General features: G+C 54.6%; 8 protein-coding genes across 8 annotated transcripts; 4 read left to right on the top strand and 4 right to left on the bottom strand.

Moving 5' to 3' along the window:
* Window positions 1-4,375: 4,375 nt before the first annotated feature.
* Window positions 4,376-5,390, top strand: M406DRAFT_354435 (uncharacterized protein). Its single transcript, XM_040922914.1, has 2 exons — window positions 4,376-4,745; window positions 4,851-5,390. Exons 1-2 carry the CDS (start codon window positions 4,425-4,427, stop codon window positions 4,914-4,916), a joined length of 387 nt encoding a protein of 128 aa, XP_040781368.1. The 5' UTR covers window positions 4,376-4,424; the 3' UTR covers window positions 4,917-5,390.
* Window positions 5,391-6,002: 612 nt separating this feature from the next.
* Window positions 6,003-8,258, top strand: M406DRAFT_77201 (family 13 glycoside hydrolase). Its single transcript, XM_040925957.1, has 4 exons — window positions 6,003-6,182; window positions 6,326-6,457; window positions 6,540-7,527; window positions 7,625-8,258. The coding sequence occupies exons 1-4, from the start codon at window positions 6,145-6,147 to the stop codon at window positions 8,216-8,218; spliced, it is 1,752 nt and encodes a 583-aa protein (XP_040781367.1). The 5' UTR covers window positions 6,003-6,144; the 3' UTR covers window positions 8,219-8,258.
* A 51-nt stretch (window positions 8,259-8,309) lies between these two features.
* On the bottom strand, window positions 8,310-8,949 carry M406DRAFT_247205 (DUF1770-domain-containing protein; the record flags this gene model as incomplete). Its single annotated transcript, XM_040916456.1, has 2 exons — window positions 8,310-8,513; window positions 8,611-8,949. 2 exons carry the CDS (start codon window positions 8,947-8,949, stop codon window positions 8,310-8,312), a joined length of 543 nt encoding a protein of 180 aa, XP_040781366.1.
* Window positions 8,950-9,560: 611 nt separating this feature from the next.
* Window positions 9,561-12,122, top strand: M406DRAFT_354434 (uncharacterized protein). Its single transcript, XM_040922913.1, has 7 exons — window positions 9,561-9,705; window positions 9,816-9,833; window positions 9,922-10,006; window positions 10,104-10,153; window positions 10,236-11,382; window positions 11,458-11,705; window positions 11,779-12,122. Exons 1-6 carry the CDS (start codon window positions 9,688-9,690, stop codon window positions 11,460-11,462), a joined length of 1,323 nt encoding a protein of 440 aa, XP_040781365.1. The 5' UTR covers window positions 9,561-9,687; the 3' UTR covers window positions 11,463-11,705; window positions 11,779-12,122.
* A 602-nt stretch (window positions 12,123-12,724) lies between these two features.
* On the top strand, window positions 12,725-13,961 carry M406DRAFT_66814 (uncharacterized protein; the record flags this gene model as incomplete). Its single annotated transcript, XM_040925017.1, has 3 exons — window positions 12,725-12,796; window positions 12,936-13,171; window positions 13,325-13,961. 3 exons carry the CDS (start codon window positions 12,725-12,727, stop codon window positions 13,959-13,961), a joined length of 945 nt encoding a protein of 314 aa, XP_040781364.1.
* A 147-nt stretch (window positions 13,962-14,108) lies between these two features.
* On the bottom strand, window positions 14,109-15,050 carry M406DRAFT_349196 (uncharacterized protein; the record flags this gene model as incomplete). Its single annotated transcript, XM_040922450.1, has 1 exon — window positions 14,109-15,050. The coding sequence occupies one exon, from the start codon at window positions 15,048-15,050 to the stop codon at window positions 14,109-14,111; it is 942 nt and encodes a 313-aa protein (XP_040781363.1).
* Window positions 15,051-17,425: 2,375 nt separating this feature from the next.
* M406DRAFT_36135 (uncharacterized protein) lies at window positions 17,426-18,935 on the bottom strand (the record flags this gene model as incomplete). The annotated part of the gene is made up of 2 exons (XM_040923992.1): window positions 17,426-18,503; window positions 18,676-18,935. 2 exons carry the CDS (start codon window positions 18,933-18,935, stop codon window positions 17,426-17,428), a joined length of 1,338 nt encoding a protein of 445 aa, XP_040781362.1.
* A 5,484-nt stretch (window positions 18,936-24,419) lies between these two features.
* Window positions 24,420-25,881, bottom strand: M406DRAFT_349195 (NAD(P)-binding protein; the record flags this gene model as incomplete). The annotated part of the gene is made up of 2 exons (XM_040922449.1): window positions 24,420-25,532; window positions 25,608-25,881. 2 exons carry the CDS (start codon window positions 25,879-25,881, stop codon window positions 24,814-24,816), a joined length of 993 nt encoding a protein of 330 aa, XP_040781361.1. The 3' UTR covers window positions 24,420-24,813.
* Between the last annotated feature and the right edge of the window lie 411 nt (window positions 25,882-26,292).

Here is a 26,292-nt window from a genome sequence, read left to right as displayed (position 1 = left end):
CATCTCCCTGCACCTCATTGACCTTATTTGACTTCCGTTTTCAACCAAAAACGGATGTCGCCGCCGCCGATGCTATGACTGAGGTCGAGCGTTCCGGCCTCTCAACGCTGATCCAGTCCAAGAAAGAAGAATGGAGGTGTGTCACACCCCATCTTATAGAGCAAACTCGTGCGATCATTTTGATGCCCATTTTGTCATTCTAACATCGCGCAGGTCAATTAGGACGTCGCGCAAGAGGCGGCTTCATGAGCTCTACTGCGTAGCGACACAAGTGGATGCCCTGCCACTCGCCAACCCCATCGCCGACGATGCACCACCCTTCTCTGCGGTGGAAGGCAGGTTTCATGATGACAATGCCGTCTTACAGTATGCCTAAACTTTCTAGTGAAATTTATTTGAGACGCGTTTTTGTCCAGGCGAAGTCTGCAGACCCGCTAACTCATCGCAACAGAGGGCCTTTCCTCAACGAGCGCCACCTGCCTTCGCGATACATCCCCCCAGTGAACATCACGAAGTACTCCAGCACTGCCACGGAATCCCTCACCAGCGGTGCACCATCCCTCGCAGAACGCGAAAATGTCCAAGCGCCCGGCCTCAAGTCCCAATCGTCTTCTCTAGTCCCTCCACCGTCCCGATCTAGGAACCCGGCCGACACGGGCTCTGCTTCGCCCAAGCCATCGCCTGCTACGCCTGGGCCGTCGCCATTGCCAATCGTCGTGCGATCATCTAATGTCGATAATTTACCCCCGGTTCCGAAGGATCCTCGAGTTGCAGACCATGCCGCACCAGTCCAAGAGGCCCGGCCTGGAGCGATCGTTGCAGACAATATTAGTTCATTGAATGGGTCGCGAGGGTTGCGCGATGTCTCATCTGGAAGAGAAGTGGCCTTTGTTGAGCTGGAGAGGCATCCGACGCGCCCTGAAGAGGCCCTTGGTAGCACGCCGGCTCCAGTCGCGGGGGAGCGTGATGTGGTTGACGGGCCGGACGAACCAGAACCTGACGCGATGGACCTTGATGAGATGCCTGGCCGACAAGGCGAACCTTCAAGGCTCACTTCCTTGAAGCATCCGCCGCTGGATGCCTCCAGGCCACAAGACATCTTGTCTTCTCCAGGCTCCACTGCGCAGACTGCTACCACTCCAGCCGTACAAGATGCGTCCCCCGATACTAGTCCTGACAACGAGGGGCCTCCTTACTCTGGAGACGACGAGGACTCGGGTCAACGAAAAGCAGAACAAAATGAATCTCAGAAGGCAAAGGTACTTCCAGAGGTGGATGAGACTCCAGCAGGAGATGTTCTCGAAGCTGCTGCATTCCAATCAGCATCCGCTCAATTACTGCTTGAGTCGGCCAATGCAGCCATGTCGACGAAGGCTCCGCGACAGGTCTCGGTGCTGTCGCCGCCTTCTAGCTTTCCTCACCCACCTGCGCAGCCGGCAACACCGTCACTTCCCACGGATAGAGGAGTTACAACCAAAGCGAATCTTGAGAACATCAGGGAGGAACACCAATCTGCTATTCAGTCACCGCACTCGGCAAGCCAGAGCGAGACGTCGCCGAGAGTTCAGATTCAGGCACCGACGGATGAGCGGATTGTTTCAGTGTCTCCAGCATCCAGAGACCCCATCACTCACGACAATGCAACACCGTCTGTTGCTGTCCCAATGACTGCAAATGAAGGAGTCACCCAACCTCGGGTGGAGCAGGACACTCAGCCGAAGAGCACTGGCCCTGAAGCACCGGTTGTAGATGCTGGCCTGTCTGAGGAACGGTCTGATCATCACCAGCACAAAACAGAGACGGCCGCCCTGGTGCCACGAAGGAGAGGCTTTGCGGAGAGGCACGGCCTGAAGCACAAGAGGGCTCCTACAGTCCTTTTCGAGAAACAGGCAAAGGAATCTGAAGACACGATCGTTGCCAGCTCACCTCACGGGAAACTGCAACGCATTCCAACCGATGATTACTTTGTGCCTCTGTTCTTCGACGGCTTCACCCGTCAATCGAATTGGATGAAGGGTCCCGAACAACTCCTGGCTAACACGCACAAGACGCTGTCGTCTCCGGACTGTGCAATTGTCCTACAAGAGAAACAAGCTTGCAATGTACTTCGCCGCATCTATCATCTACAACAGCATGATAAATGGTCTCTTCGCCAGCCCAAGCGCTGCCCCGAGCCGACGAGACCGCCGAGTCATTGGGATTCATTACTGCAAGAAATGAAGTGGATGCGGACTGACTTCCGGGAGGAACGCAAGTGGAAGCGAACTGTCGCCCGAAATCTTGCCGAGGCCTGTGCCGAATGGATAATGTCCAACGATGAGGAGAGGAAGCTTCTCCAGGTGAACGCGAAACCACCTCCAATGAGTGTCATGTCGTCCACCCACAAGTCTGCGTCTCACCTGCCCGGAGCAGATTCGCTCCCAACCCCTATGCCCGACTTAATTCCATCGGACGATGCCGACTCACCTATGGACGTTGACGAAGAGTTCCAAGATTGGAACATGGACGGACTGGCCCCCTCCACCATCTTCGCTTTGCAAGACGACGACGTCGTATTCGGTCTGCGAAGGTCTGCAGCCTCGGACCAGCTCCTGGAAGAACTACCTCTGTATGGCGTGCCACTCAAACCGCCTCAGCCCGATCTGCTTGTACCAGAGTATGACCCCGATGCACGGTGGCGTCGTCCTGCTCTGCCACTGAGCAAGTATGTGGACGGAGAAATGGTCCTAAGACCAGAAGTGCCCCGCTTGAAGCAAAGCCGATTCAAGTACGCCGTGGAGGATGAGGGTGACGACTTTGAGGTTGCAGGCGCCAACGATCTTGAGAGGACAAAGCTGGTACCGGAGAACACCGATGTGGCTCTGTTCCGCCCGGATATGAAAGTGATTCGAGACAGGCTGCATGCTGGGCATCAGTTCAGGCCTCCAACTGAATCACTAATGCCGCTCCAGAGCTTTTACGAAAATAGGTTGGCGTCAATGTGGACTCCTGCCGAAGACGACGAGCTCAGGAGACTAGTAAGGGAGTTCTCGTACAACTGGTCATTGATCTCCCAAATGATCACGTCAAAGTCTGCTTTCATCTCCGCAGAAGAGAGGCGAACACCCTGGGAATGCTTCGAGCGATGGGTCCAATTGGAAGGGTACCCGAACGATACGGCGAGGAGCCAGTACTTCCAAACGTATCAGAGACGAATCGACGCGGCGCAAAGAGCCATTGCCCAAGCAAACGATAACGCGAGACCACAAGTAGGGCCCAACGGTGCTGTAGTGCCAGTGCAGCGGCGACGACCTACTTTGCCTTTTCGAGTGGATAGGAAACCTTTCAAAAGGCCTTTCGCAATAATCGATGCTATGAAGAAGTTGGCCAAGAAGCGGGAAGCAACTGTCGCTAAGCAACAGCAGACCGCAAGCCAACAGAGCAAGAGGCCATCCGAGAACCCGCAACCGAAGCTGCCTACCAAGACCCCAGAGGACTACAGCCGTCTACGTCATGAGCGCGAGAAGCAAATGCACGAGAAGCTACTGAGATTCACCCAGCAGCAGGAGGCACAGCGACAGGTAAGTCTACCCGCACGACAAAAGGAAAGCGGAAACCATATTGACCGAACACCTGCACAGGCTGCTGCTATGCAGGGCAGGGTTCCGAATCAAGTGGGGCGTGTCGCAGCTGCTCCAGGAACTGGTCAAGCAGTTCAGAATGCTGCTGCTGCTGCTCATGTGGCGGGCATCCCTAACCCTCTTGCAGTCCAGATGGTGGCTAGGCAGATGCCAGTTCCAGGTCAAGCACGTGCTAGGCTTCCAATGCAGCAGCAGCAGCAACAACAGCAAGTGGCTCTTGCTGCGCAGATGGCTGCGGGAGGACTCGTTTCCCAAATGCCCGTGAATGTCAATGGCATGACGCAGGCGCAGATGGCCGTGTTACAGGCAGGGCAGCGGATGCAAGTACCAGACGCGAACTTGGTGATGCAGGCTAAGCGAATACATGACCAACAGAGACGTCAACAAGCGGTCCAGCAGCAGCAGCAGGCACAAGCACAAGGTCAAGTCCATCATCACTCCCCGCAACCTCAGGGCCAACAGCAGCAGCAACAACAACAGCAGCAGCAGCAGCAACAACAGCAGCCTCAGCAACTACCGCCACATCACTCTCCTCCGCAAGCGCAAGCGCAAGCGCAGCCAGTCCAGCAGCCGCAACAAAATCAGGCCATGCCGAATGGGTCGGCAACACAAGGGAACTCCCCTATCATCCGCAATGGTATGAACGGCGTCCAGAACAACTTCATGATGAGCAACATGGGCGCGTACGGACCCAACGGCATGGGGGTGGCCACCTCGCCCGGTGGCGTCGGCCTGAACATACAGGCCGGAGCAAGCGGGTCACCACCTCCCGGCTTTACGCAACCTCGAGGCTTGCCGCCCAGCATGCAAGCCCACTTTGCGGAGTTTGAGAACCAGATCCGGGCTCAACACCCAGAAATGTCTCCTAATGTGATCCGTTCGACCGCGATCATGCGCTACGGCCAGTTGTTTAGGCAGAACCTGGGTAAGAACAGCGTGGTCCAACATGCAATGGACGCTGCGGCAGGCAGCAGCTCGCAACAACAAACTCACGCCAACGGGATCCCGACGACCACCAGCCCACAGCAGTACGCGCAACTGTTGCGCCAGCAACAGCAGCAGCAGCAGCAACAAATGGGTCAGCACACACCACAGCAAGTTGCCCCACATCAACAGCAGCAACAGGCCATCGCGCAGGCGGCAGCGGCGCGACAAATGAGTCAGCAGCAGCAGCAGCAGCAGCAGCAACAGCAGCAACAGCAGCAACAGCAGCACCAGCAGCAGCAACAGCAGCAACAGCAGCAGCAACATCAACGGCAACCGAGTGGAAGCGCGACACCGGTACCGGGCAGATAGAGTCCGGCCGAGAGACCCGGTAGTGCATGATTTGATACATGCAAGCCTGAGTGAGTTGAGGACGGGTCTTGGGGACTAGCAAGTTTTCACAGGAAGAGAGAAACGCCGTTCAACCTTGGAGGGAAACCCAGCCATCGCCACAGGGTTCAGGAGTGGAGCGTTACATTTATGACAAGGAGGATTGAGGAGGGAGCAGGACAAGTCGAGAGTGTCGGCGGCGGCTCAACATCAGGACTCATGGAGACGGAGTCAGCAGCATACGCAGCAGGGCGAGTTTGTCACTTCAAGCGGCATCCACGAGAAGCACCCAATCGGGAGCACGAGTGATGCATGGCAGGACACCGAGCAAGAGGAGGGACGCAGAGACATGCGGACCAGACCTGGCTATTTGCCTGCGTTTAGAGCGCTGTGAGTAGATTAGTATCATTGGCAAGAAAAGAATTCAATAGAGCTAGGCTACCTCAGCCAGCCGCCAAATCTTTCGCTTGACCTCTCTGAGAACCTTGAGCTCTTGATGGAAAAAAGTGACGCCGCCAGGAAAGAAAATGGGTGCTGCCCTTAGCTTCACCTTCCCTTGGGAAAGGGACGAGGCCTGCATCCGGGTATGCGAAATTTGATCCGGGACAATTCCCCGCCCTCTTCGATTCGAATCCAAGATTGCTAAACAGGCTAAGACAATCTGCTCTACCCAAAGAACGCCCCTACTTTACCCCACGATCGCTCGTGGAGATGGAAATTTGAGCGAGTGATTATGCGGACGCCCCATTCTGCATTCTGGAGGAACTTCCAAGGCTATGATCAACACCCACCATGACTTTAATGGCGCGGTGGTGACATTTGTTTGACCAGAAGAGAAGCACGGTGATCGTGATGTGCTGTGGGAAAAAACCATGTTTGAGGAGGCGCAGCCGCCTTTTGGTCTGCCGTTAGTGGTGATAGTTTAGTATCGAGCCGTTCGTGGTCCCATATAATATGGTAGCAGGAGCAAAGAAATTGCACCAAAAACTTGTCGTGACGCTTGGGTTTTTTTGGTTGGTTTCTTTTTAATCACGACTCTCGTCAACTTCCTCACCTCTTGCAACGTTTATATAATCCATTATAAAACAACCTCGACCCCCCCCCCCCGGCGTTTCTCTTTTCTTTTTTTCTTCGCCCTACTTTGAAATTCTCTAAGAACGACTCCTCCTAATGCTCCATTCATATCGAGGTCTCAAACTGTTTTAGCATCATGACGGACAAAAAGTGGTGGAAGGAAGGAGTGGCCTAGTAAGTAATCTGCTCGGGCCTCATTATCCACCACCAAGAAGGCCTACACAAGGGACTCGAAGGTCTCAACGTTTTTTGTGCCTGAGAAGAATGGCGAGGTGTTGATTTGCTAACTATCGTGATCCTCTTTACCCACAACACAGCCAGATCTACCCAGCCAGCTTCAAAGATGAGAATGGCGATGGACTTGGTGATATCCCAGGGATCATCTCCAAGGTGGACTACCTCAAAGATCTAGGTGTAGACATCGTATGGGTGTCTCCCATGTTTGAGAGGTGAGTTACTTCCTTATAGTTGCCTCCAATTTCCCAGATGGCCAAGTTGGTGTTTTGAGAGCTGCCACTGATGCCAAAACAGCCCTCAAATCGACATGGGCTACGACATCTCCAACTATGAAGCAGTGCATGCGCCCTACGGCACGGTGGAAGACATGGAGCTGCTGATCAGCGAGTGCCACAAGCGAGGGATGCGGCTCATCCTCGACCTTGTCATCAACCACACGTCGGACCAGCACGCCTGGTTCAAGGAGTCGCGGTCCTCGCGCGACAATCCCAAGCGCGACTGGTACATCTGGCGCCCGCTCCGGCACGACGAGGCCGGCAACCACATAGCCCCGACGAACTGGCGCAGCTACTTCGGCGGGCCGGCTTGGGAATTTGACGAGGCGACGGGCGAGTACTACCTCCACCTCTTCGCCAGGGAGCAGCCGGACCTCAACTGGGAGAGCGAGGCATGCAGGCAGGCCATCTACGACAGTGCGATGCGGTTCTGGCTGGACAAGGGCGTCGACGGGTTCCGCGTGGATACGGTGAACATGTACAGCAAGGGCCCCGTCGCCGAGCTCAGGGACGCCCCCATCGTGGTCCGTGACATGTACGAGCAGCCCGCGTGGGACCTGTACGCCAACGGGCCGCGAATGCACGAGTTTTTGCGCGAGATGAACGAGGAGGTGCTAGGGCGGTACGACACGATGACGGTTGGCGAGCTGCCGCACACGCCTGAGCCGGCGAGCGTGCTGAGCTATGTTGGCGCGGCGCAGCGGCAGCTCAGCATGGTGTTCCAGTTCGACCTGGTCGACCTCGGCCAGGGCACCTCGAACAGGTATATACGCCGCGAGTGGAAGCTGCCACAGCTGAAGGGGGCCGTGGCCAAGTGGCAGCAGTTCATCGACGGCACCGACGGCTGGACGACGGCGTTTTGTGAAAACCACGACCAGGGGCGTTCCATCTCGCGCTTTGCGTCTGATGCGCCCGAGTACCGGGTCGCGTCGGCCAAGATGCTCGCCTTGTTCATGTGCTCGCTTACAGGCACGCTGTTCATATACCAAGGTCAGGAGATCGGCATGGTAAGTCCGTTTTGCTGGGAGGCAAAGATAATCCATATGCTGGGTCCTTCCTATTCAAAATAAGAAGAAAGACTTGCGCTGACCATCTTCCCAATAGGTTAATGTTCCTCAAGACTGGCCAATTGATGAGTACAAGGACATCGAAGGATTACGCCATTACCGACAGGTCGCAAAAGCAACGGACAATAACCCAGAAGCCCTAGCTGAAGTTCTCAAAAACCTGTCAATCCTGGGCAGGGACAACGCCCGCACACCTATGCAATGGGACGGGACAGCGCACGCCGGCTTCACGAGTGCGGGAGCTGTTCCGTGGATGAGAGTCAACGACAGCTACACCGAGATCAACGTTGCGAAGCAGCTGGAAGAGCCGGACTCGGTGCTGAAGTTCTGGAGGGCTATGATTAAGTTTCGCAAGGCCCATGCTGACCTCTTGACATACGGGACATTTGACCTGCTAGATATGGAGAATGAGCAGACCTTTGCCTTTGTCAAGAATCATGGTGGTGAGAAGAGCTTGGTGGCACTCAACTTCTCGGACAAGGATCAACAGGTCGACGTCCCGAGGGGTGGGGAATACGTGTTGCAGGTGAGCAGCTACGCTGGCGATGACCAAAAGACAGGAGTAACGGTATCTGGAGGCTCGAGGGTGACTCTGCGGCCGTGGGAGGGACATCTCTATATCCATCAATAAGAATAAAAGAACACGAGCTCAGAAAGCCCATAGCATATGTACAACTTGACGCCTCGTCACATGTGAAGGATAAAGACAATCCCTTTCATCCTCAGCGCCTGAACCAGTCGTTTCCGCCCACAGATCTCTTGGTGCTAACAGTCTTTTGGTTGATGGGCCAATTGTTGACGCTGTACCACCATCTCCGGGCTTTGGCGCCCAGCGAGTTCCCGCTCAGCTGTGCGTTTCTGTTCCAGTGCTGCCAGCCGCACAGGGCCAGATTGTAGACGACTCCTTGTATCATCGGCATCATAAGCTGTCACGGCGTTTCTCCAAGGTCAGTAAATGGGCTGGCACCAAGCAACATGCATGATGTGTAATACTCTCCAGAGATACGCAAAGAAACAACCTACATGGTCCTTGGTCGTGATCCAGGCCACCATCCACCACGACTTGGCATCTTGTATGCTATGCAGGTAGCTCTGCTCGAACCGCAGGTCCGGGATGGGCGGGAGGTGGGAGAAGCGGTTCTGCGGCCTGAGAACGCTGACTGGAATTTCGTCGTCGTCGTCGACATCGTCCTCATCGAGGTCGCGGGCGCTGCTGGCCTTCTTCTTCTCCTCTAGCTGGACGGGCTCCTTCGTGTCTGCGGCGGTGGAGGGGTTGAGGTCGTGGGCTGCCGAGGGGGCCCGGTTGATGTGGGCGGTTTGGATAGTCTCTGCTATCTGCATAGGAATGTCGGATGAGGCCATGATGGGTGGGCAGCTATTTGGGGGCGGGTCTCGAGAGGGCGACTGGCGATAGGTTCTTTGAGGGTTGCTTGGGTGGTTTAGGGCCTTGGTTTACAGGCCCCCCACTTGAAGCTGCCTTGCGCCTAGAGAGAAAGAGAGCCCTAGGACGGGGCGCTGTGTCGAGGTGGGCGGCGTGACGTCAGCTGGTTGATTTTGGGCATCCACAGGATTGCAGCCTGCCAGTGACTCCTGAAATTAATGACTCAGGGAAGAAGAACGGCTGGTAATTTCGGGAGGAGGGCCTGAGGGAGAACTTCCCCCTGTTGAGTTGCACTTTTGGAGGTCACAATAGGTGATGCGAGTGAGTAGTGACTGATTGTCGAGTTGGTTTGGTATTGTTGGCCGCTGGTGGTTGCGGCTCTGGCCGGGTTAAGCTTCCTTAGGGGTCTTGGAGGGGGTGAGTCTGACCAATGACAGGTGACAGTCAGCACTGGTGGGGCTGTCTGCAACGCCCTCACGCCAGGCCAGTTTTTGACCTCTTCCCTCAAAATCATTCACCTCCACCGAAACCCCGCCATCAAAACCACCTCTTCTTTCTATACCACCTTGTTTTTCTTCCTTTTCTTTTTCCTCTTCATCTCTGAAAATTCCCACTCCACTCGGTCTCTTGGAACGCCCCCCACCCCCTTGGCTGCCGCTTGACTGCAGCTCCGTACAACAGATCGAGAAGGTCGCTACGGCGTCTACAATACCGCCAAAATGAGTGACGCTCAGGCTGTAAGTCTTGCACTTTTCTTCGCTCTACAACGAAGACCGCTTTGACTTTCGTCATAACTTCCAAATGCGCTCCGTGTGTCGCGTGCCCGTGCTGACTTTTATCCATGCAGAACGAAGCTGAGAAAAATGTATGCTTTCTCCTCTTTGAGGAGCTCCTCGACGCGCGCCCTGTATTTCGCGCACCGGTGCTGGTGCTGTGCTGACGCAAGTGTGCAGATCGAGATATGGAAGGTCAAGAAGCTCATCAAGCGCCTTGAGGCTGCTCGTGGCAACGGCACGAGCATGATCTCCCTCATTATCCGTATGTTGGCCACAAGACTCCCTCTCTTCTCTCAGCTTGGCGCCTCTGCAGAAACTCGACTCGCTTAATCGCACTCGGCTAACTGACGTCGTCACAGCACCCAAGGATCAGGTCTCGCGAGCCGCCAAGATGTTGGCTGAAGAATACGTACGCACGCCTTGCTTGCCCTTTATTCTCGAGAGAAAGATACCCCTCTATGACGGCCATACACTGACACCCATCATCACAGGGTACCGCATCGAACATCAAGTCTCGTGTCAACCGACAGTCCGTCCTGTCAGCCATCACATCCACCCAGCAACGTCTCAAGCTGTACAACAAAGTTCCGCCCAACGGTCTCGTTGTCTACTGTGGCGAAATCTTGACCTCCGAGGGCAAGGAGCGCAAGGTCAACATCGACTTCGAGCCCTTCAAGCCCATCAATACCTCGCTCTACCTCTGTGACAACAAGTTCCACACCGAGGCTCTCGCCGAGCTGCTGGAGTCCGACCAGAAGTTCGGCTTCATCGTCATGGATGGTAACGGTGCGCTGTTTGGTACCCTCAGCGGCAATACCAGAGATATCGTTCACAAGTTCTCCGTCGATCTGCCCAAGAAGCACGGACGTGGTGGTCAGTCCGCCCTCCGTTTCGCTCGTCTCCGTGAGGAGAAGCGCCACAACTACGTCCGCAAGGTTGCCGAGCTGGCTGTCCAGAACTTCATCACCAATGACAAGGTCAACGTTGCCGGTATCATCCTTGCTGGTTCTGCCGACTTCAAGAACGACCTGAACGCCTCTGACATGTTCGACAATCGTCTGGCCTCCAAGGTCATCAAGGTTGTGGACGTATCGTACGGTGGAGAAAACGGCTTCAACCAAGCCATCGAGTTGTCTTCTGAGACGCTTGGTAACGTCAAGTTCATCCAGGAGAAGAAGCTGATCGGAAAGTACTTTGAGGAGATCAGCCAGGATACTGGGCGGGTCTGCTACGGCATCGACGATACCCTCAAGGCGCTGGAGCTCGGCGCCGTAGAGACCCTGATTGTCTTTGAGAACCTCGAGATCACCCGCTGGACTCTGAAAGACAGCAGCGGCGGCGAGCACGTTATTCACACGACCAAGCAGGAGGAGACATCGGGCAACCGCGACAAGTTCATGGACAAGTCTCCCACCTCGTCCGGCCTGGAGATGGAGCTGGTCAACCAGGAGTCCTTCCTGGAGTGGATCGCTGAGCACTACAAGGACTTTGGCACGAATCTGGAATTTGTGTCGGACCGATCGACCGAGGGCAACCAGTTCGTCAAGGGCTTCGGCGGCATTGGAGGTATCCTCCGCTACAAGGTCAACTTTGAGCAGCTGCAAGATTTTGATGACGACGATGATGACTACTACGACGGTAAGAAATGATGAGAAAGAAAGGGAAAAGATGGGTTTGACCTAGCAATATGATTGACTGACGTTCCACGTACAGATTGACAGTTTGATTCCCTCGTAAAGAACGAGGGCTCTGAAACTCAAGCAATCCCGTCCGAGCCGAGGACACCTGTTGATGTCCCGACGCCACAGCCAAAGTCGCCGTCCCGCAAGCAATCGCATGCGCAGCGGCGATTGACGAAAGGCTTCACCGACATACCCGGAACGGCGTCGGCGTCTCACCAGGTGTTCCGTGAATCGCCGCTCCGCTCTGTGATGACCGCTTGAGTTGAGAGAAACATGGTGGTACGTCCGTTCCTTCTCCATCCTGTTGGTATTTTCCTCCGGTGTCCTGGCAGTTGCTGATTCTCGGCTGCAGACATTGCCCGTGATGTCGTCTGTACCAGGGAGCAGGGGAGGCGAGCTCCTGGTCCATCAACGGGCGGACAAGCAGGGCAAAGAGGGAGTAGAGGGAGAGAGAAGAGAGAATGAGAACCGAGACCTTCCTGAAGAGTGGATGATCAGTCTGGAATGAGGCGTTGAAGCTGCTACCTGACATCATTCGTTGGACAAGATCTGCAAGCCCAATACGATGGGTCTGCCCAGATTCAAAAAGAAGATGAGAGCTTCCTTGTTTTTGGTTTTTGGGCAAAGTGTGATATGACTTTTAGTCGCTCGTTGAGATAGTTGTAAAAAGAAAATCCAACTGTATACGCTCTTTACACGCTCTGTTCCCAAATTTCTTGCATCACAAACGACATGATAGCCAACAGTGTACGTGATGATGGCATACTATGTGCTTGGATTTTAATTTTGAGTGCCTAGTACATAAAATATAAGGAAGTGGTATCGAGTAAAGTTGAATCGGAAACAAAACATGTAACATCCGTCATGGCATTGGAAAAACAATTGGGCTGGCTGCTGCAGTTTAGTACTATGGTGCACACGCCATGTGTCAGTTGTACAATGTATCACAGACGATCTGCGGGTCCGCTTGTGTCGCCGATATCCGCAGCGCATTGAAGCTTTGAGAGCCTCAATCCATCACAAAAAACTCCACCCAACAACACTGGGAACGCCAAAGTCCATGGTCACAGTCACGGCTGCAAGAGGAGATGAAATCTTATATAGGGTTTGGTCTATGAGAAGCAACTGAGGACACCAATTAACGGTGGTCTTTAAGTGGTTTGGAAATTATTTCTATAAAAAAAATTTGCCGTTTATTTCCCTCTCTCCCTTCCTCCCAGCGCTCACGAGCGCTTTTCTCTTCTCGTTCCCACTTCTCACTTCCCAATTCTTCCTCTTTGTCTTCGTTACATACAAAAATGACAACAGATACGACAACAGAAAGGCCACTGGTAGCCTTCCTTGGCCCGCCCTCCTCATTCACCCACCAGGTATATTCGTCCGAATCCTCTCTCTCTCTCTCTCTCTCTCTCTTCCCCAATCCTCACAGCACACGCACATGCATGCATACACAAACTCACAAGACATAAATTCACTGACTGACACCTGAATCCCTACTCTCCCAAAAAGGCGACCAAGTCCGCCTTCCCAGAGGCCGAGTATAGCCACCAGCCCGTAGGGACCATCAAGGACGTCTTCGAGGCGGTCCAGTCCGGGACCACGCAGCTGGGCGTGGTCCCCTTTGAGAACTCGACGCACGGCGTCGTCACTTTTACGCTCGACAGCCTGGCGGACCGCCGCGGGGCCTATGGCGACCTGCGAGTCTGCGGCGAGGTTTATCTCGATGTGCACCATTTTCTGCTAGGGTACAGGCGCCCGCCGAAGCCTCATGCTGCTAAGACCTTTGGCCGCGAGGCTGCGCAGCCGCAAGACAGCACCAGCACCAGCACCAGCACTAGCAGTAGTAGTAACCACCACCACCACCACAACAACAACAACAACAACAAGACCAAGACCAGCGCAGAGCTCGAGCCGTCGCTGGGCCACGTGAGGCGCGTGCTGAGCCACCCCCAGGCACTGGGCCAGACGGACGGGTTTCTGACGCAGCACCTGGCGGGCGTGGAGCGCGTGGACGTCAGCTCGACGAGCAGGGCGGCGGAGCTGGCGAGCCAGGACACCGAGGGGACCACTGCCGCGGTGGCGGCGGAGATGGCGGCGGACATGTTTGGGCTGGATGTGTTGGCGCGGCATATCGAGGACCGGGATGACAATACGACGCGGTTCTTTGTGCTGCGGAGGAGAAAGAGGAGGAGGAGGAGGAGGAGGAGGAGGAGCAGCAGCAGCAGCAGCAGCGACGAGCAAGAGGCGTCCGAGGCACCAGAGAAGGGCTACAAGAGCCTGGTGTCGTTCACGGTGCCGCACAGGTCGCCTGGTGCGCTGGCGGCTGTTCTGGACGTTTTTAACAAGTATGGCCTCAACCTGACGAGCATCAACAGTCTGCCCAGCCTCATCGCGCCCTTTCAGTACCTCTTTTTTGTCGAGTTTGAGGGGAGCAGGGAGCATGACCCGGAGGGCCAGGTGAAAAGCGCGCTGGACCAAGTGGACAAGGTCGCTGAGGGATGGAGATGGCTGGGCAGCTGGGAAAGGCAACGGTAGAAGAGTTTGGGAAGGTATTTGGTAAACAATAAAAAGGTGAAAATGGTTTTATCATCATATTTTTTCTTGATGTGGTTTTTTCTCTTTTTTCCCCTTGTCTCTCTTTTTCTTTACTCTGGCTCACTTGTGTACACATTCTCTTTTCCACTACAACCACGGCACTTCCGTAAACGCCACATCCTGAACATCCTCTCGTTTCGGCATCCTCGACAACATAAGATCAGCCCTATGTTCATCATCCTCCTCATCATAAACACCATAATCATCGTCATGATCGTCGCTCATCGCCGACTCGTCCGCTGCAGAAACAGCCATCCTCAGCTTCGACCTTCCGTGTCTAAAGTCCGTCGGCCCCAGGTGAAACACAGGGAACGAGTTGCTCGCCCTCAGCCATGCCCACTGCGGTACCGGCCGCGCCCAGCTGCTGTCATTGGCGTATTCCCTTTCGACGGCCTCGATGGCATCAATCAGGTCCCCCTCGTCGTCATCCTCGTCCATGAGGAGCTCCTCTGCGTCTCTGACGTCCTCGGGGTCCATGTCGGCGAAGAACGAGGAGGACGCTACTGCCGCTGCCGCTACTGCTGCTGCTGCTGCTTTGGTGGTGATGGTCGTGTTCGTGTCATGGCCGACCACACCCATCCGCTTGTTGTGGTGCGGGTCGTCAAAGGCTGGGAATGAGATGAGCCCGTCGCTGATCTCAGCCAGGCGGATTTTCCTGCGCTCCTCGTGGTCGTAGATGAAGTCCATCTCGTCCTCCTCGTCCTCGTCCTCCTCCGAGTCGGACGACGTGTCTGAAGTCGACGAGTCGGAGAATTCCCAGTAAGAGGTCATGTTCTCCTCCCCCTCCGGCTCGTCCTGCAGGCCCATCATGCGGTAGTCCATGTCTTTCGGGTCCGCGAATGGCGACACAGGTGTCGTCTTGGCGTCCTGCTCTTCCTCTCCGCCTAGCTCCGCGTCGAGATAGCTGCACGCGACGACCTCGCCGTGTCGGTTGGTGAAGGTGTCGAGCGAGAGGCCCTCTGGGTCGGTGAGGACGATCAGGGGCTTGGAGGATGGGAAGGGGGCAATAGTGGTGTCTATTGACTCCATCGTATTTGTCTGTGGTGTCCGTTTGTCTGTCTTTTGGGTTGGCTGAGTCGACGTTGTGTGTAGACCTCCTGGGTCGTGGTCGTGGTCGTCGCCGCCACCACCGCCGCCTTCTTAATATGGAACTACCTGTCCTGAGAGACTCAGCATCGCTGGACAGAGATGATGTACTTTCTAATTCTTCTGAGTAGAATAGAAGCCTGGATTTCATGCGGTGGATCTCACCTTGCTCTATATGTACTATCACTATTCCCGAAGATTATTGCGCGCCCTGCGTGCTAGAAGAAGAAAAAGTGTCGGTGCTCTTTTTTGATTGTATTAATTACAACAGATGAGAAAAAGGGACTAAAAGAAAAAAAGGGGGGGGGGGGGCAAGGAAGGTGAGAAATGAAGAAGGAAGCCAAAAATAGCAAAAGAAAAAAGGCAAAACTCGAAGGAAAAGAAAAAAAGATATCAAGTTCCCTAAGGGGCCCGACGTGGCTCGAGCAGACCTTTTTGTTCTGCTGAGACCAAGGCAGGAAGTATGTAGTAGCAGGTGACAGGGACGACGATAGGGTTGGCTAAACGGTCTGTGACAGTAACACAACCCTCATCCTCGTCATCTGGTCATGAGCACCGCCCAACAACCTTGCCCCTCCCAGACCCAGCAAACCGCAGACAAGGTGAGGATGCCTAGTTTCTTCTTCTTTCCCCAGCACCAACGGAGAAGACACACGGAGCACAACAACAGCCGGACTGGAACACTTCAAACGGGCCACCGTGTGTCCCGGGTCCCGGCCACGGCCGCCCAAAGAACTTCGAATGGACGAAATGCCGTTGGTGATTTGATGATGATGATGATGATGATGATGAGGTGTCTCTCATTCTCCCTCCTCATTCTTGTTGCCTTGCCGACAAGAAGGTCAAGACCAGGCCCAGGGCGGCCGACCCCTCCCACAGGCCCGCGCTCTGTGCTGCCCGCCCCGCTCCTTGCTGTTCAAGTCATGTTTATCGGTCTTGTTTCAAAGCACCAGGTAGAAAAGAAAGAAAAAAAGAAGAGAAAAAACGTCCTCGGGGTTCTTTCCTCTTCCCAAGAACAACCCCCCAGCCAAGACCTGTTTGCGGACATAGGGAAGTAAGGATGCACATCTGCAAGGGAATCCTCATGCATGCTGTGGCACGTGGGATTTGACACATACAAAAACTTGCCACACATTCGCTGCGGCTGAGGCTGGTGGTGCTGAGGGGTTGGTGGCATAGCATCATCTCACGTCAGATCTCAGGGTTGGCTCCCTTGAAAGGGGGTTTGACTTGGGACTTTTGGGTGAGAAAAGAGGCTGATGAGGAACTGGAGTGGCCACACGTTGGGGCAGGGGGTTTGTTGAAACTGGACTGCAAAGGATCATAATTGCAAGATGTGGAAACGATCTTCGTCTTTTTTCACACGGAACAGCTCTATACTCAGGCAGGGCATTGGGTGCATCATTTGTACATTGAATCAGTACCTCCTCCTCCTCCTCCTCCTCCTCCACGGCTTTGTTTGGCCCTCTGACCCAATGTATGAACCACATCCATTACACCTGAGATTGTGTATTCTTCTTCCCCCCTCTCCATCCTTTCCTCACTTCCCCTATGGCGCACAGCTTGGATATCACGAAACTCCTAAGTCCCCCCCCTTTCCACCACCACGACTTGTTCATTACCACATAGGGAAGGATTGAGAGAACGCCGTAGTAGGTCTTTATCAGATCAAGAATGCCCAAACCCAAGCACAAACAAAAAAAAAAGAAGAAAAAAAGAGGCGATACAAAGAAAACAAGAAACGCCACCATGGCTTATAGAATAACCATCCCATATAAAGAATGAAACACACCCAAAAAAAAAAAAAAGGAGATCAAAAAATGTCCCGCCGCGCCCCGGTCCGTGATCCAAGGCTCGTAGTTCAAACGTCGAAAGTAGGCCGTGCGTGTTGAGAATCGAAGGCGACGTCATGGAGACAGCAAAAGTCGTCAAGGAGAGTACAGAAAGAGTGGACTAGAAAGCCACGATGGATAGAGATAAAGGGACCTCCGGATCAGGCGTGGAGGCCGTAACGCTGTGTGATATAACGCTGAACACGTCTTGATTTTGTGAGACCGCCGCCCTGCCCTCCCTTTTGTACACCAAACTCGCGCGCGCGCGCGCACACACACACACACACACACAAGACATTATTCTAATCCAGGGCCGGCAATGCATAATACTATTGCCGGATCTGCGTCACGCAAATGCGTGTCGTGGTGCACCGAGATCGCACACATGCTGCCGTGTGCACTCTCGTTCGTATGACGAGGGCCGAGATAACGACGGTGTCGTCATGCATTCCCAAAATAAATGTTGTACGGAGATTGCCTGCCAGCTCAGGAGTGGAACAGGTCCCAGGCCCTCTCGCAGAGGCGCAGGAACTCGTCCCTTTTGGCGCGTTGGGTATCAGGGCTGTCACGTCCTTCGCCAAAGGGTCCCCTGCGGACGGCCGGCCTGCCATTGCCCAGTGGTGGTGACACGCCAGCCTCGTATTCGTCGCGGCGTCGCTTGTTTGCGCTGTGGCTTCGGGTAGCCTCAGGCCGGTGCGAGCCCGGTAGAGGGGACGGCGGGGTAGGAGGCTGGTGGCCGCCGTAGTGGACGAGCTTGGGGAGGAGTTCCGGTCGGCCTCCGGCGAGCTCATGCTGGGCCTCCTCGGCGGACTTGTATTCCCTGAGCCTGGCCGAGGGAGGCGGGTGGGGATGTTGGGAGTGGTTTGGCGAGCCGCCGGGACGAGGAGCAGGTGGGTGCTGCGCATACATGGCGTGCTCCTGCGAGGCGGGGTGTGCAGAGAGCTGCTGGCCAAAGACATCGGAGATGGGAGGCAGGCGGTTGTTCGTCTGGTTTGCCGGCACGTGGTGGATGTGGGATGTGTTGGACAGCTTTGACGGCCGGTTCTCGATGTGGCGGGTCAGGGGGTGCGGGTTGTTCATGCCGGTGAAGGTCTGGCCCAGGGGCGCCGACTGGATGACCCGTTCGCTGGCAAAGTGCTCGTGGGAGGGGGCGACAATGGACAGCCCTGGGGGCGCCTTGTTCCTGCGCGACATGCCTGGTGTCTTTGCAGCGAATCCACCGGTAAGGTCCTTGTCCTTGTCGCCGGGACCGTCGCCCTTTGCCGACTGTTGTTGCAGCCGCGCCTCGATGAGGTGTCTCTGCTGCTCACGGACCGACATGCTCCTCTGAACCTGCTCCTTCATGGCGGGGTCCTGGGTAATAAAGCCTGGAGACAGACAAGCCAGGCCAACCTCCTGGATGCCCAGCGCGGAGCCGTCGCGCGCGGTGTAAGGCCGGGCAGTAGCGGGCGAGGTGCTATTGACGTTCTTGGACAGGTCTAACCTGCGAGGGCGATGCCGGGAGGCGGGCAGCTCTGGCGAGCCTGGCTCTTTCTTCACGATTATCCTGGGAGGGCCACCAGCGCTGCGAGAACTGCAAACAGGTGCAATCAGAGCCATTAGCATTTGATGCAAATTGAACAAGGGAAAACAGCAACAAGAGAATAAAATGGAAGAGGGGGGAGAAAAAAAAAAGGAAAAAAAAAAGGGCACGAAGAGACAAGGAGACAGAGACACAAGGAGAGAGAGAAGCTTACGCGCTGGGGGGCGAAGACTTGGCGGCGCCATGTGTTTGGCCCCTGGGGCTACCACTGCCGGTGCGTGTTGGATGCTGCTGTTGGTGGTGCGTATTCGAGGGTGCGCTCGCGTTCGGTGTTCCCGCCGTGGAAGTTCGCTGGACGGAGGGCGACAAGGAGGAAGCAGAGGCAGCGGGGGCCGCGGCGCTCGAGGATGCAGCTGCAGGGGCTGCATCTCCACCAAAGCCTGGCCTGCTGTGAGGAGCAGGCGACGGAGCCATTGCGATGGCTGCGCTCATGTTGAGAGGATGTGCCGTGCGCACAGGTTGTAGGGAAGCCGTTCTTCGAGGTAGATCTCCAATCTGGCGTTGGCACGATGGTTTGTGTATTTGTGTGTGTGAGAAGGGGAGAGAGAGGGAGAGAGAAAATAAGAGGGAGATTTGTCTCTGAGAGAGAGAGAGAGAGAGAGAGAGAGAGAGAGAGAGAGAGAGAGAGAGAGGAGGAAAGGCGTCGGGGTGAGATAAGCCAAAAGGAGTCTCGGCTCGGGTGGCTGCTATTCCGTATCCTACACGAGTGGTGGTCGTCGCTTCGATTCGCTTGGCTGAACCAGCTAATGAATGGGATGATGGATGCTGACTTGAATCTCCCAGACTAGACCAAAGCCACTGACTGACTGGTCGAGGTGATCTCTGGAGGCTGTCGCGTGGCGAAGAAAGAGAGCAGAGAGTAGAGAGGGGGGGGGTTTATTCGAATGCGAAACAATACTCGCTCGGTGGGTGTTGGTTTGTTATACAGGAAATCAATAAAACCAAAACCCAAACCCATAAAAAGGTCAAGGACAGACAAGGATCGCAACCCAAGAAAGAAGGGGGAAGAAAGCCCCGGAGAAAAAAAAAGGTCGACCCTGTTTCGATGTTGGGTTCGAGCTGGCAGGGGTGGGTGGGAAAGAGAGGAAAGTCGACGGCTGCCTCGAGGACTCGAGTTTCCCCTTTCTCTCCTCCTTATTCCCACACTGCCTTAGCCCTTTTTGGGGGGTCGGTTGGGTTCTTGGGTTTCAAATGTCGCCCCAGCGTTGTGTGGGTGAGACTCTGCGGGTGCCCAGAGGTTCTGATTCGGCCAGCTAAAGTCGCAGAGATGCACACTAGCCCCTCCAGTAGCGGATACCAAATCGATAGCTAAACAGGCTGGACTTAGCAGGTCAGTCGGAAGTTCACTCCGGGACAAGAGCTAGGTAGCATTTCTAAGCTTGCTGACCACACACAGAGAGAGAGAGAGAAGAGGAAGAAGAAAAAAAAAGGGAGAACAAGAGGGTAGCCAGAAAGACGCAATATGGACAAGGGGAAAGAAAAGAAAAACGGTGCTGCGCTTACCTCCTCAGCTAGCTGATGTGATATGGCCGTAATAAGCAGGTGGTGCGAAGGTGGAGGAAAATAAAACAATAGAAAATCCGGTTGCTGCTGCTGCAAGTGCTAGGGCTGGATATCTGGCTTGTTGGTTCTTGGTAAGGCGTCTTACGGACCCCCCTTTTATTCTTCTTTTATTTGTTCCTCTGCACGAACGAATCCAGATTCTTCTTTTCTCTCTCCTCTGCTGTCTCGTGTGAAATATCCTTCAGCTCGAAAACCAAAGGAGAAGAAGAAGAAAAATCCCTTCCCGCTGAGACAAGGTGGTGGAATTATTGCGGACAAATCCGGGTGAATGCGCTCTGGAAATGATTGCTCTCTCGTTTTGGCTGTGGGGAAAAGCCGCTGGATGCTTCTGACCGGTCTCAGGTTCGTATCGTAGATTTCGCGTGGGTGATAGTGGAGGTGGTGGGAAATAATCCGTCGTCCTTGTTCTTACAAATAGCGCAGTAGGCAATCACGGCTCGTACCAGACCCGGGGTTGATGGGGGAGATTATTCAGCGCGAAGAGGCCACCCCCCCCAAAAAAAAAGAACGAGAGACTCTTGGGCCACGAGACAAATCGAAACAACGAGCTGTCGTCGAGGTAAGGCGGAGAAGAGGAAGAAACAGGAAAAGAGAAGGAGGGCGAAGAAAAAGAGGTAGCAAGCGTGAGGATGTGCTTTGATAATGACAGGGTAAGGCTTTTCTTCTACAGGATCGCCTACAGAACGCTCCCCGGGCTGGCGCAGTTAAGGCCCCATAGTACCTGTTACGTAGCGTAGCGGAAAGCCACCGGTTCGGTCTTGTTCGAGGGGAAACAGGACAGGATGGATCATCAGGGAGACCCGGTTGATCTATGAAAGGGGAGACGGGGGTGGAGGGGGAGGGGGGCTTTGCACTGTCAGTGATACACTCGTGGTGAGAGAAAAGAAAGAAAAAATCCAGGCCGGCAGACGGGCAAGGACAGAAACAGAGAGAGCGAATCCTCTTTCTTGCTTGGTTTACAGCACCAGGTCCAATCGACTGGCGGATAGTGCTTCGCGGCGCCAGACGGTCCAAGTAGCAGCAGTGGGGACCCTTTTCCGCGGGATGAGGGGAGGGGGGCCAGGGGGTGGCCCAAGACATTCTCAGGACCATTCGTAGAGCGGGGCTAACGCTACTTTAAGCTCCGTCGTTGTTTCATCAGATGCTAGTTATCCACCTCGTCCGCATTAGACCCTGGTAGCATGAGGATGGTTTGGTGCTATGCTGCTGTTTACCCTTGTGCCTTGCTGTCCGATCGAGAAAACATCACCCAGTACGTATCCGCCCGTCCATACGTATACCTCTCTCTCTATATGCCATGTACCCGTGGGAAAATGAGTGGGTTAGTAATGGCTTACGGGCTCGAGCCTCCTCCGGCCTTCAAAGTTGCTGGCCGCGAATAGCAGCAAGTAGAATGGTCCCTCGTTGCCACGCACTCGCCTGCAGGGTTTACAACAACAAGCCAGGGCCCTTTCTCACGATGTTAAAAAAAATCGGAAATTTTCCTCAGGATGACAAGTGGGCTTGCCGCGACCGTTTTCAGTTTCACTCCGTCTCAAGCAGGCAATGACCCGGTCTGAGGCAAGTAGCGACACGTGAGCACACCAGATACGTATAGTACTTTCTTAGTAGTAGTGATAGTAGTAGTGGTTATAGTACAGCAACTAGATGGTATCAGCAACCCCCAGGTTGCTTCATGCCCAGGGTCAAGGGGAAATTTTCGACAGAGAACGACTTGAGATTGTGGCTGTATCTGTTTGGATATGTTGTACTGTGTATGCTCGATCATTATTCGAAAGGGGGCTATTTCATGCCGACCTGTCAATCAAGGCCGATGCTCATTTCCACACTACGACGCCCTTGGCCAGCCCTCCTCGCCGTTGCCGCATCCCTCACACTCTGAGCCTTGGGGCCCTTTTCACAAACAAGCACACACGGTAGCTAGAAGGAGCTTCACCGGTAATGAGCATCCTCTGCATATCAATGCAACGCGTCGACATGTTTGTTGACCTCCTTTTTCCGTGCTGCCGTAAATATCTTGAGGGCATGAAAGAAAGTGACATGGTTCTGCGTGTGAACGATATGAATGCTACAGTACCATAATAATTCCACACACACAGCCTTGTGGGGTTGGGGACTGGAATGGCAGCAGGGCGGGGAGGGGGTCTGGTCTGGGCCTACCTGCATTGGGATCAATTTCCAGCTTGAGCTTATCGCGATCCTCGTCGTCGGAAGACCAAATCGCAGATCTTCGTAGTGAAGAACAAGTGGATTTTTGGGGGGTGGGAAATACGACGAAAGGGAGCCCTATGGAACAATTTTGTCTGTAATTGGGTAATCCGAGCGGGAGGATGCCAATGGGCTTGCAAGCGCTTGTTTTAACTGAGACAATGCACACATTTCTGGGATTCATAAGGAATACGAGCTTTAGTCGTCGGGCACCCCTGTGGGAGATCATTACGATCCGTCTTTTGATATTCTGTGTGCAACTATACATGCGCAAGTATGCGAGGACGCATATATTCAGTATGTTGTCAGTGGCGGGCCTGTTAGGCCCGTGCCGAGAGATTGCTGCTTAACCGAGCCAATTCTTGGGGAATTCATCTAATGCTCCCAGCGGCTGGTACCTTTTGATGTTTGGCTTTGCCGACTCGGCTGCTCGAGGTCCATTGTTGGTCTCGTTGGCTCATAGCTACTCATCCAGTTGGGTGGTGTTGCCAGATCGACCAAGGCGGCGGAGTCGTTGAGTACGATCTCGAAATGGGATGGGTTGAGATGAAACTCGAAATGACGTCTCCCTACGGGATGGCAGTGTTCCCATGCGGCAATGTTTGGCTGTTGTCGTGACTTGTTCAGGTCGCGCAATCGGCCCCTTCGAGGCAACACGAAGGTCATCGATGGCGACCGACGACGACGATCTTGTTGATCCAAGCGGTGAGCAGACCGGTAGGCTATCACAAGAGGTGGAAAACTCCCCCCATCTCACAGTATCTCGCTGGGACACGGCAAGCCGCATCGCTGCTGCACAAGGAGTCACCGCTCCAACTCGTCGTCACGGGACGAAGGGCTAGATATGGGACATGCTGCTCATGTGCCACCTAAACCTGTGTCGTTTCTTTGCCGCAACGAGCCGAGAACATGCTTGGATGCACCCTATCTGCCGATGAGGGAATAAGCAGATTGGGATGAAATCCTTCTCTAAGTGAAACAGCCTTGTCGATGTTGTCAGCTTGACCATTCGCTACCTCGTGGGTACTAATGTCGCAGCTATCAAGGCCCAAACCAGACCAGCAGGGCAAAAGCGTCCGACCACGATAGACGACCGGCTCGAGTCCACACGCATCCCTACGCATCCCTGCGTGGCATCTGTATCATGGCACATCCTATAGCATTTGCAGTGACTCACACATACATATTAGCATCGGGTCCTGGGAGGGTCGGGGGAGAAGGAGCAAATAAGAATGGGTCGGCACAGCCAAGCCTTGTCCCATGAAGTCGTCGTCGATAGCCTCTAGAACCCGTTTGTTCCTCCTGCAGGCTCTCACACCACAGGGCCACCTGAGACTCACCGCAAGATCCCGCAATCAGATTCCCAAAACGGCCTACTCGGGTACAAGGAAGAAGAAGGGAAAAAGAGGAAGAAAAAAAAAACAGGGTGGTGCCTCGTGATTGGGTTCCGCCCTGTTTCAAAGCGCTGTCAGTTTAATTGGCCTTGCGTCTCTCACCTGAAGCGCACCGATGCACAAGGGCGTGGAGAAAGGGCACCAAAAAAAAAAAAAAAAGGGTGGGCCGCTACGGTGGGCCTGAACTCTTCTTCTTTCGCAGCAGAGGACCAGCCACTTTAGCCCAAGCCAAGCTCAGCCAAGCCCCGCGCGCCGCGGTGGCAGACCTTCAGAAGCAAGAAGCAGCGTGTGCAGCTGGGGTTGCGACCAGGGTTGGCACAGATCGCCAGGGGGCTGCAACCCACCTCTTTCTGTAAGAAAGGCCCAGAGCCTGTTGAACCTTCCACCCCTGTCCTCCCCCTCCTGCTCCTGCCGCTGGTGCTGCTGCTGGTGGCTCCTTCTCCTGCACTTGTTCCCAAAGAAAACCTCGGCCTGTGCTCCGAAAATGGTGCCCAATCCCACGGGCGGCGGATGAGCGACGTTGCAATGGGCCACCTTTTGTTGGACGTATCGCGGTATCGGCCCCAGAAGACGTACAGTATGCGCGTATACTGACGACTGGCTATTAAACTTGTCAATAGTCCAGTGGAGATGCTGCCTCGGCGGTCTTCTCTTTGCTGTAACACTGCAGGCTAGCCTGGTGGGTACGGTTACCAATCGCAATCATTTGCCCATTGGAGTTCTCCTTCTCGAACACAAAGTAGGATGTATCATATTTCGTCTACTATACATTCTTCTACTATGTACATGTTGAGACGTGCTATATGATCAGGATTGGCAATATGTGATCCCAACCAAGCCTTTGATCACCAAAGTTCTTGGGTACAAAGGGGGAGATCCCATTTATTGCGAGATCCTCGTGGCGGTCTCAAGATGAAGGATCGCCTCTCTCCTGAGAGAGCTCCGTGCCCCTAGCATGATCTCAAAGTGCAGATCGCCGTGTGCAGAGTGTGACCTTCTTGAGAGAGCGGTGGTCATATCGTGAGATTGGAAGGACTATCCACGGCGCTTGCAGCTAAGTGTTAGACCGCCCAGAGACTCTCTTTTTCCTGGCGAGCCTCGTAGGCAGCTATTGCCGGATCTGCTGCTCACTTCTTTACCTCAGCCAGCCACTGTGCACCCGTCTTTGCCACGAACTCTTCGTAACTGTTCGGCTCCTTGCCCAGCAGCGCACACTGCGCCTTGTACTCCTCGTCCGTCTGCTGATACCACGGCACCTGATCAAAGCCCACATACATCAGGGCGAAATCGCGACCCCAGATCGGTGGCCCGCCAATGTACTGGCAGAAGGATCTGGCGAGCTCGTCTAGTGACTGCTGGTCCGTCCCGGCCATACTGATCTCCTTGCCCAATGCCTTGCCCCAGAGGCTCGTGATCTCGTCAGAGGTGTACAAGTGTCGCCCACCGATTGTGACCTTCTTCTTTGCCCACTTCCTGCCCCGGTCCTCAATCGCGCGGTAGGCGCCGAGTCCAATGTCCTGGGGGTCGACACGGCCGACGCCGTTCCTGGACAGGGGTTCAGGGAAGAAGCCGTGGGCCATCATGGGTCCTTTGCTGCGCAGGTCGTTGCTGAAGAAAAGCATGGGCCCGAGGATAGTCCAGGTGAAGGGGAGGTCGCCGTAGACCAGCTTGTGCTCGATAGTGACCTTGACGGCAACGTGGCCCGCGTGGATGTACTTCATCAGGCCCTGCTCGACAGCCTTGAGCGAGAAGTCACCTGCAGCGGAGATGTAGACGAGGTGCTGTACAGATGCGCGTCTCATCGCGTCGAAGCAGTTGAGGGTGAGCATCAACTCCTCCACGCCGGCTGTCGCACAGGGTCAACTATCAGAGCTTGTTGCTTAACAGCTTCAGGCCGACAGGGAAGGAGGACGAGGTTTACTCAAGTTCAGCATCACTGTTTCTACGCCATGCTCCCTCAATATGGATTCCAGCCAGACCGGATCTCCAATGTCGCCTTGAACAATGGCGATCTCAACACCTGGCACGCTGCTGGGCAGGACGGACTTGAGATGCTCGAGCCTGCGGGTGGGGAGGACAAGCTTGTACTTATCAGAAGACCTGGATGCCTCATCGACGAATCGCTGGACGAGAGGTTGTCCGATATTGCCGCCTGCGGCAGTGATCAAAACGTTGTGGATCTCTTGGGCGGCCATGGTTCCTTTTGATGATTGTGTGGATCGATATAAGCCAGATTGTGTGTATTCTGACTATCTTTACTGTCGTTGGAGGGCCACATATCTGAGAACAGTGCTTATATATACGTTTCTACTCAGAGGAGAGTGTAATCGATACTACGTCCTACCGCGGGATTGTAAGGACCGGTAAGCATCATTGGCATCGAATCCTACGGTCCACAGGCGGAGCAATATCATGCCACTTAAAGCACATGTTGGTGGAGGGTCGCCGCCATATTTGTCAGTATTCACCCTATGAGGCCGGAGCTTCCGTTGTCCCCGTAGTCCATGGGATGTCCACGGACGTCCGTGAAGCCCCATCTGGGACGACGGCGCGAGCTGGACTCCAATTCCTATCTTAGTATGACTTGCCTTGATGTACCCACCATG

This window comes from Cryphonectria parasitica (assembly GCF_011745365.1).
Source record: "Cryphonectria parasitica EP155 unplaced genomic scaffold M406scaffold_1, whole genome shotgun sequence".
Lineage (NCBI taxonomy): Eukaryota > Fungi > Ascomycota > Sordariomycetes > Diaporthales > Cryphonectriaceae > Cryphonectria > Cryphonectria parasitica.
This window is presented reverse-complemented; position numbering and strand designations above follow the sequence as displayed.

Coding starts and splice junctions, on each gene's coding strand:
- M406DRAFT_354435 (XM_040922914.1), top strand. CDS start 4,425: ATGCAAGCCCACTTTGCGGAGTTTGAGAACCAGATCCGGGCTCAACAC. Junction 4,746..4,850: donor CACATCAACAGCAGCAACAG/GCCATCGCGCAG, acceptor CAGCAGCAACAG/CAGCAACAGCAGCAGCAACA.
- M406DRAFT_77201 (XM_040925957.1), top strand. CDS start 6,145: ATGACGGACAAAAAGTGGTGGAAGGAAGGAGTGGCCTA. Junction 6,183..6,325: donor TGGAAGGAAGGAGTGGCCTA/GTAAGTAATCTG, acceptor CCCACAACACAG/CCAGATCTACCCAGCCAGCT. Junction 6,458..6,539: donor GTGTCTCCCATGTTTGAGAG/GTGAGTTACTTC, acceptor ATGCCAAAACAG/CCCTCAAATCGACATGGGCT.
- M406DRAFT_354434 (XM_040922913.1), top strand. Junction 10,007..10,103: donor CATGATCTCCCTCATTATCC/GTATGTTGGCCA, acceptor ACGTCGTCACAG/CACCCAAGGATCAGGTCTCG. Junction 10,154..10,235: donor AGATGTTGGCTGAAGAATAC/GTACGCACGCCT, acceptor CCATCATCACAG/GGTACCGCATCGAACATCAA.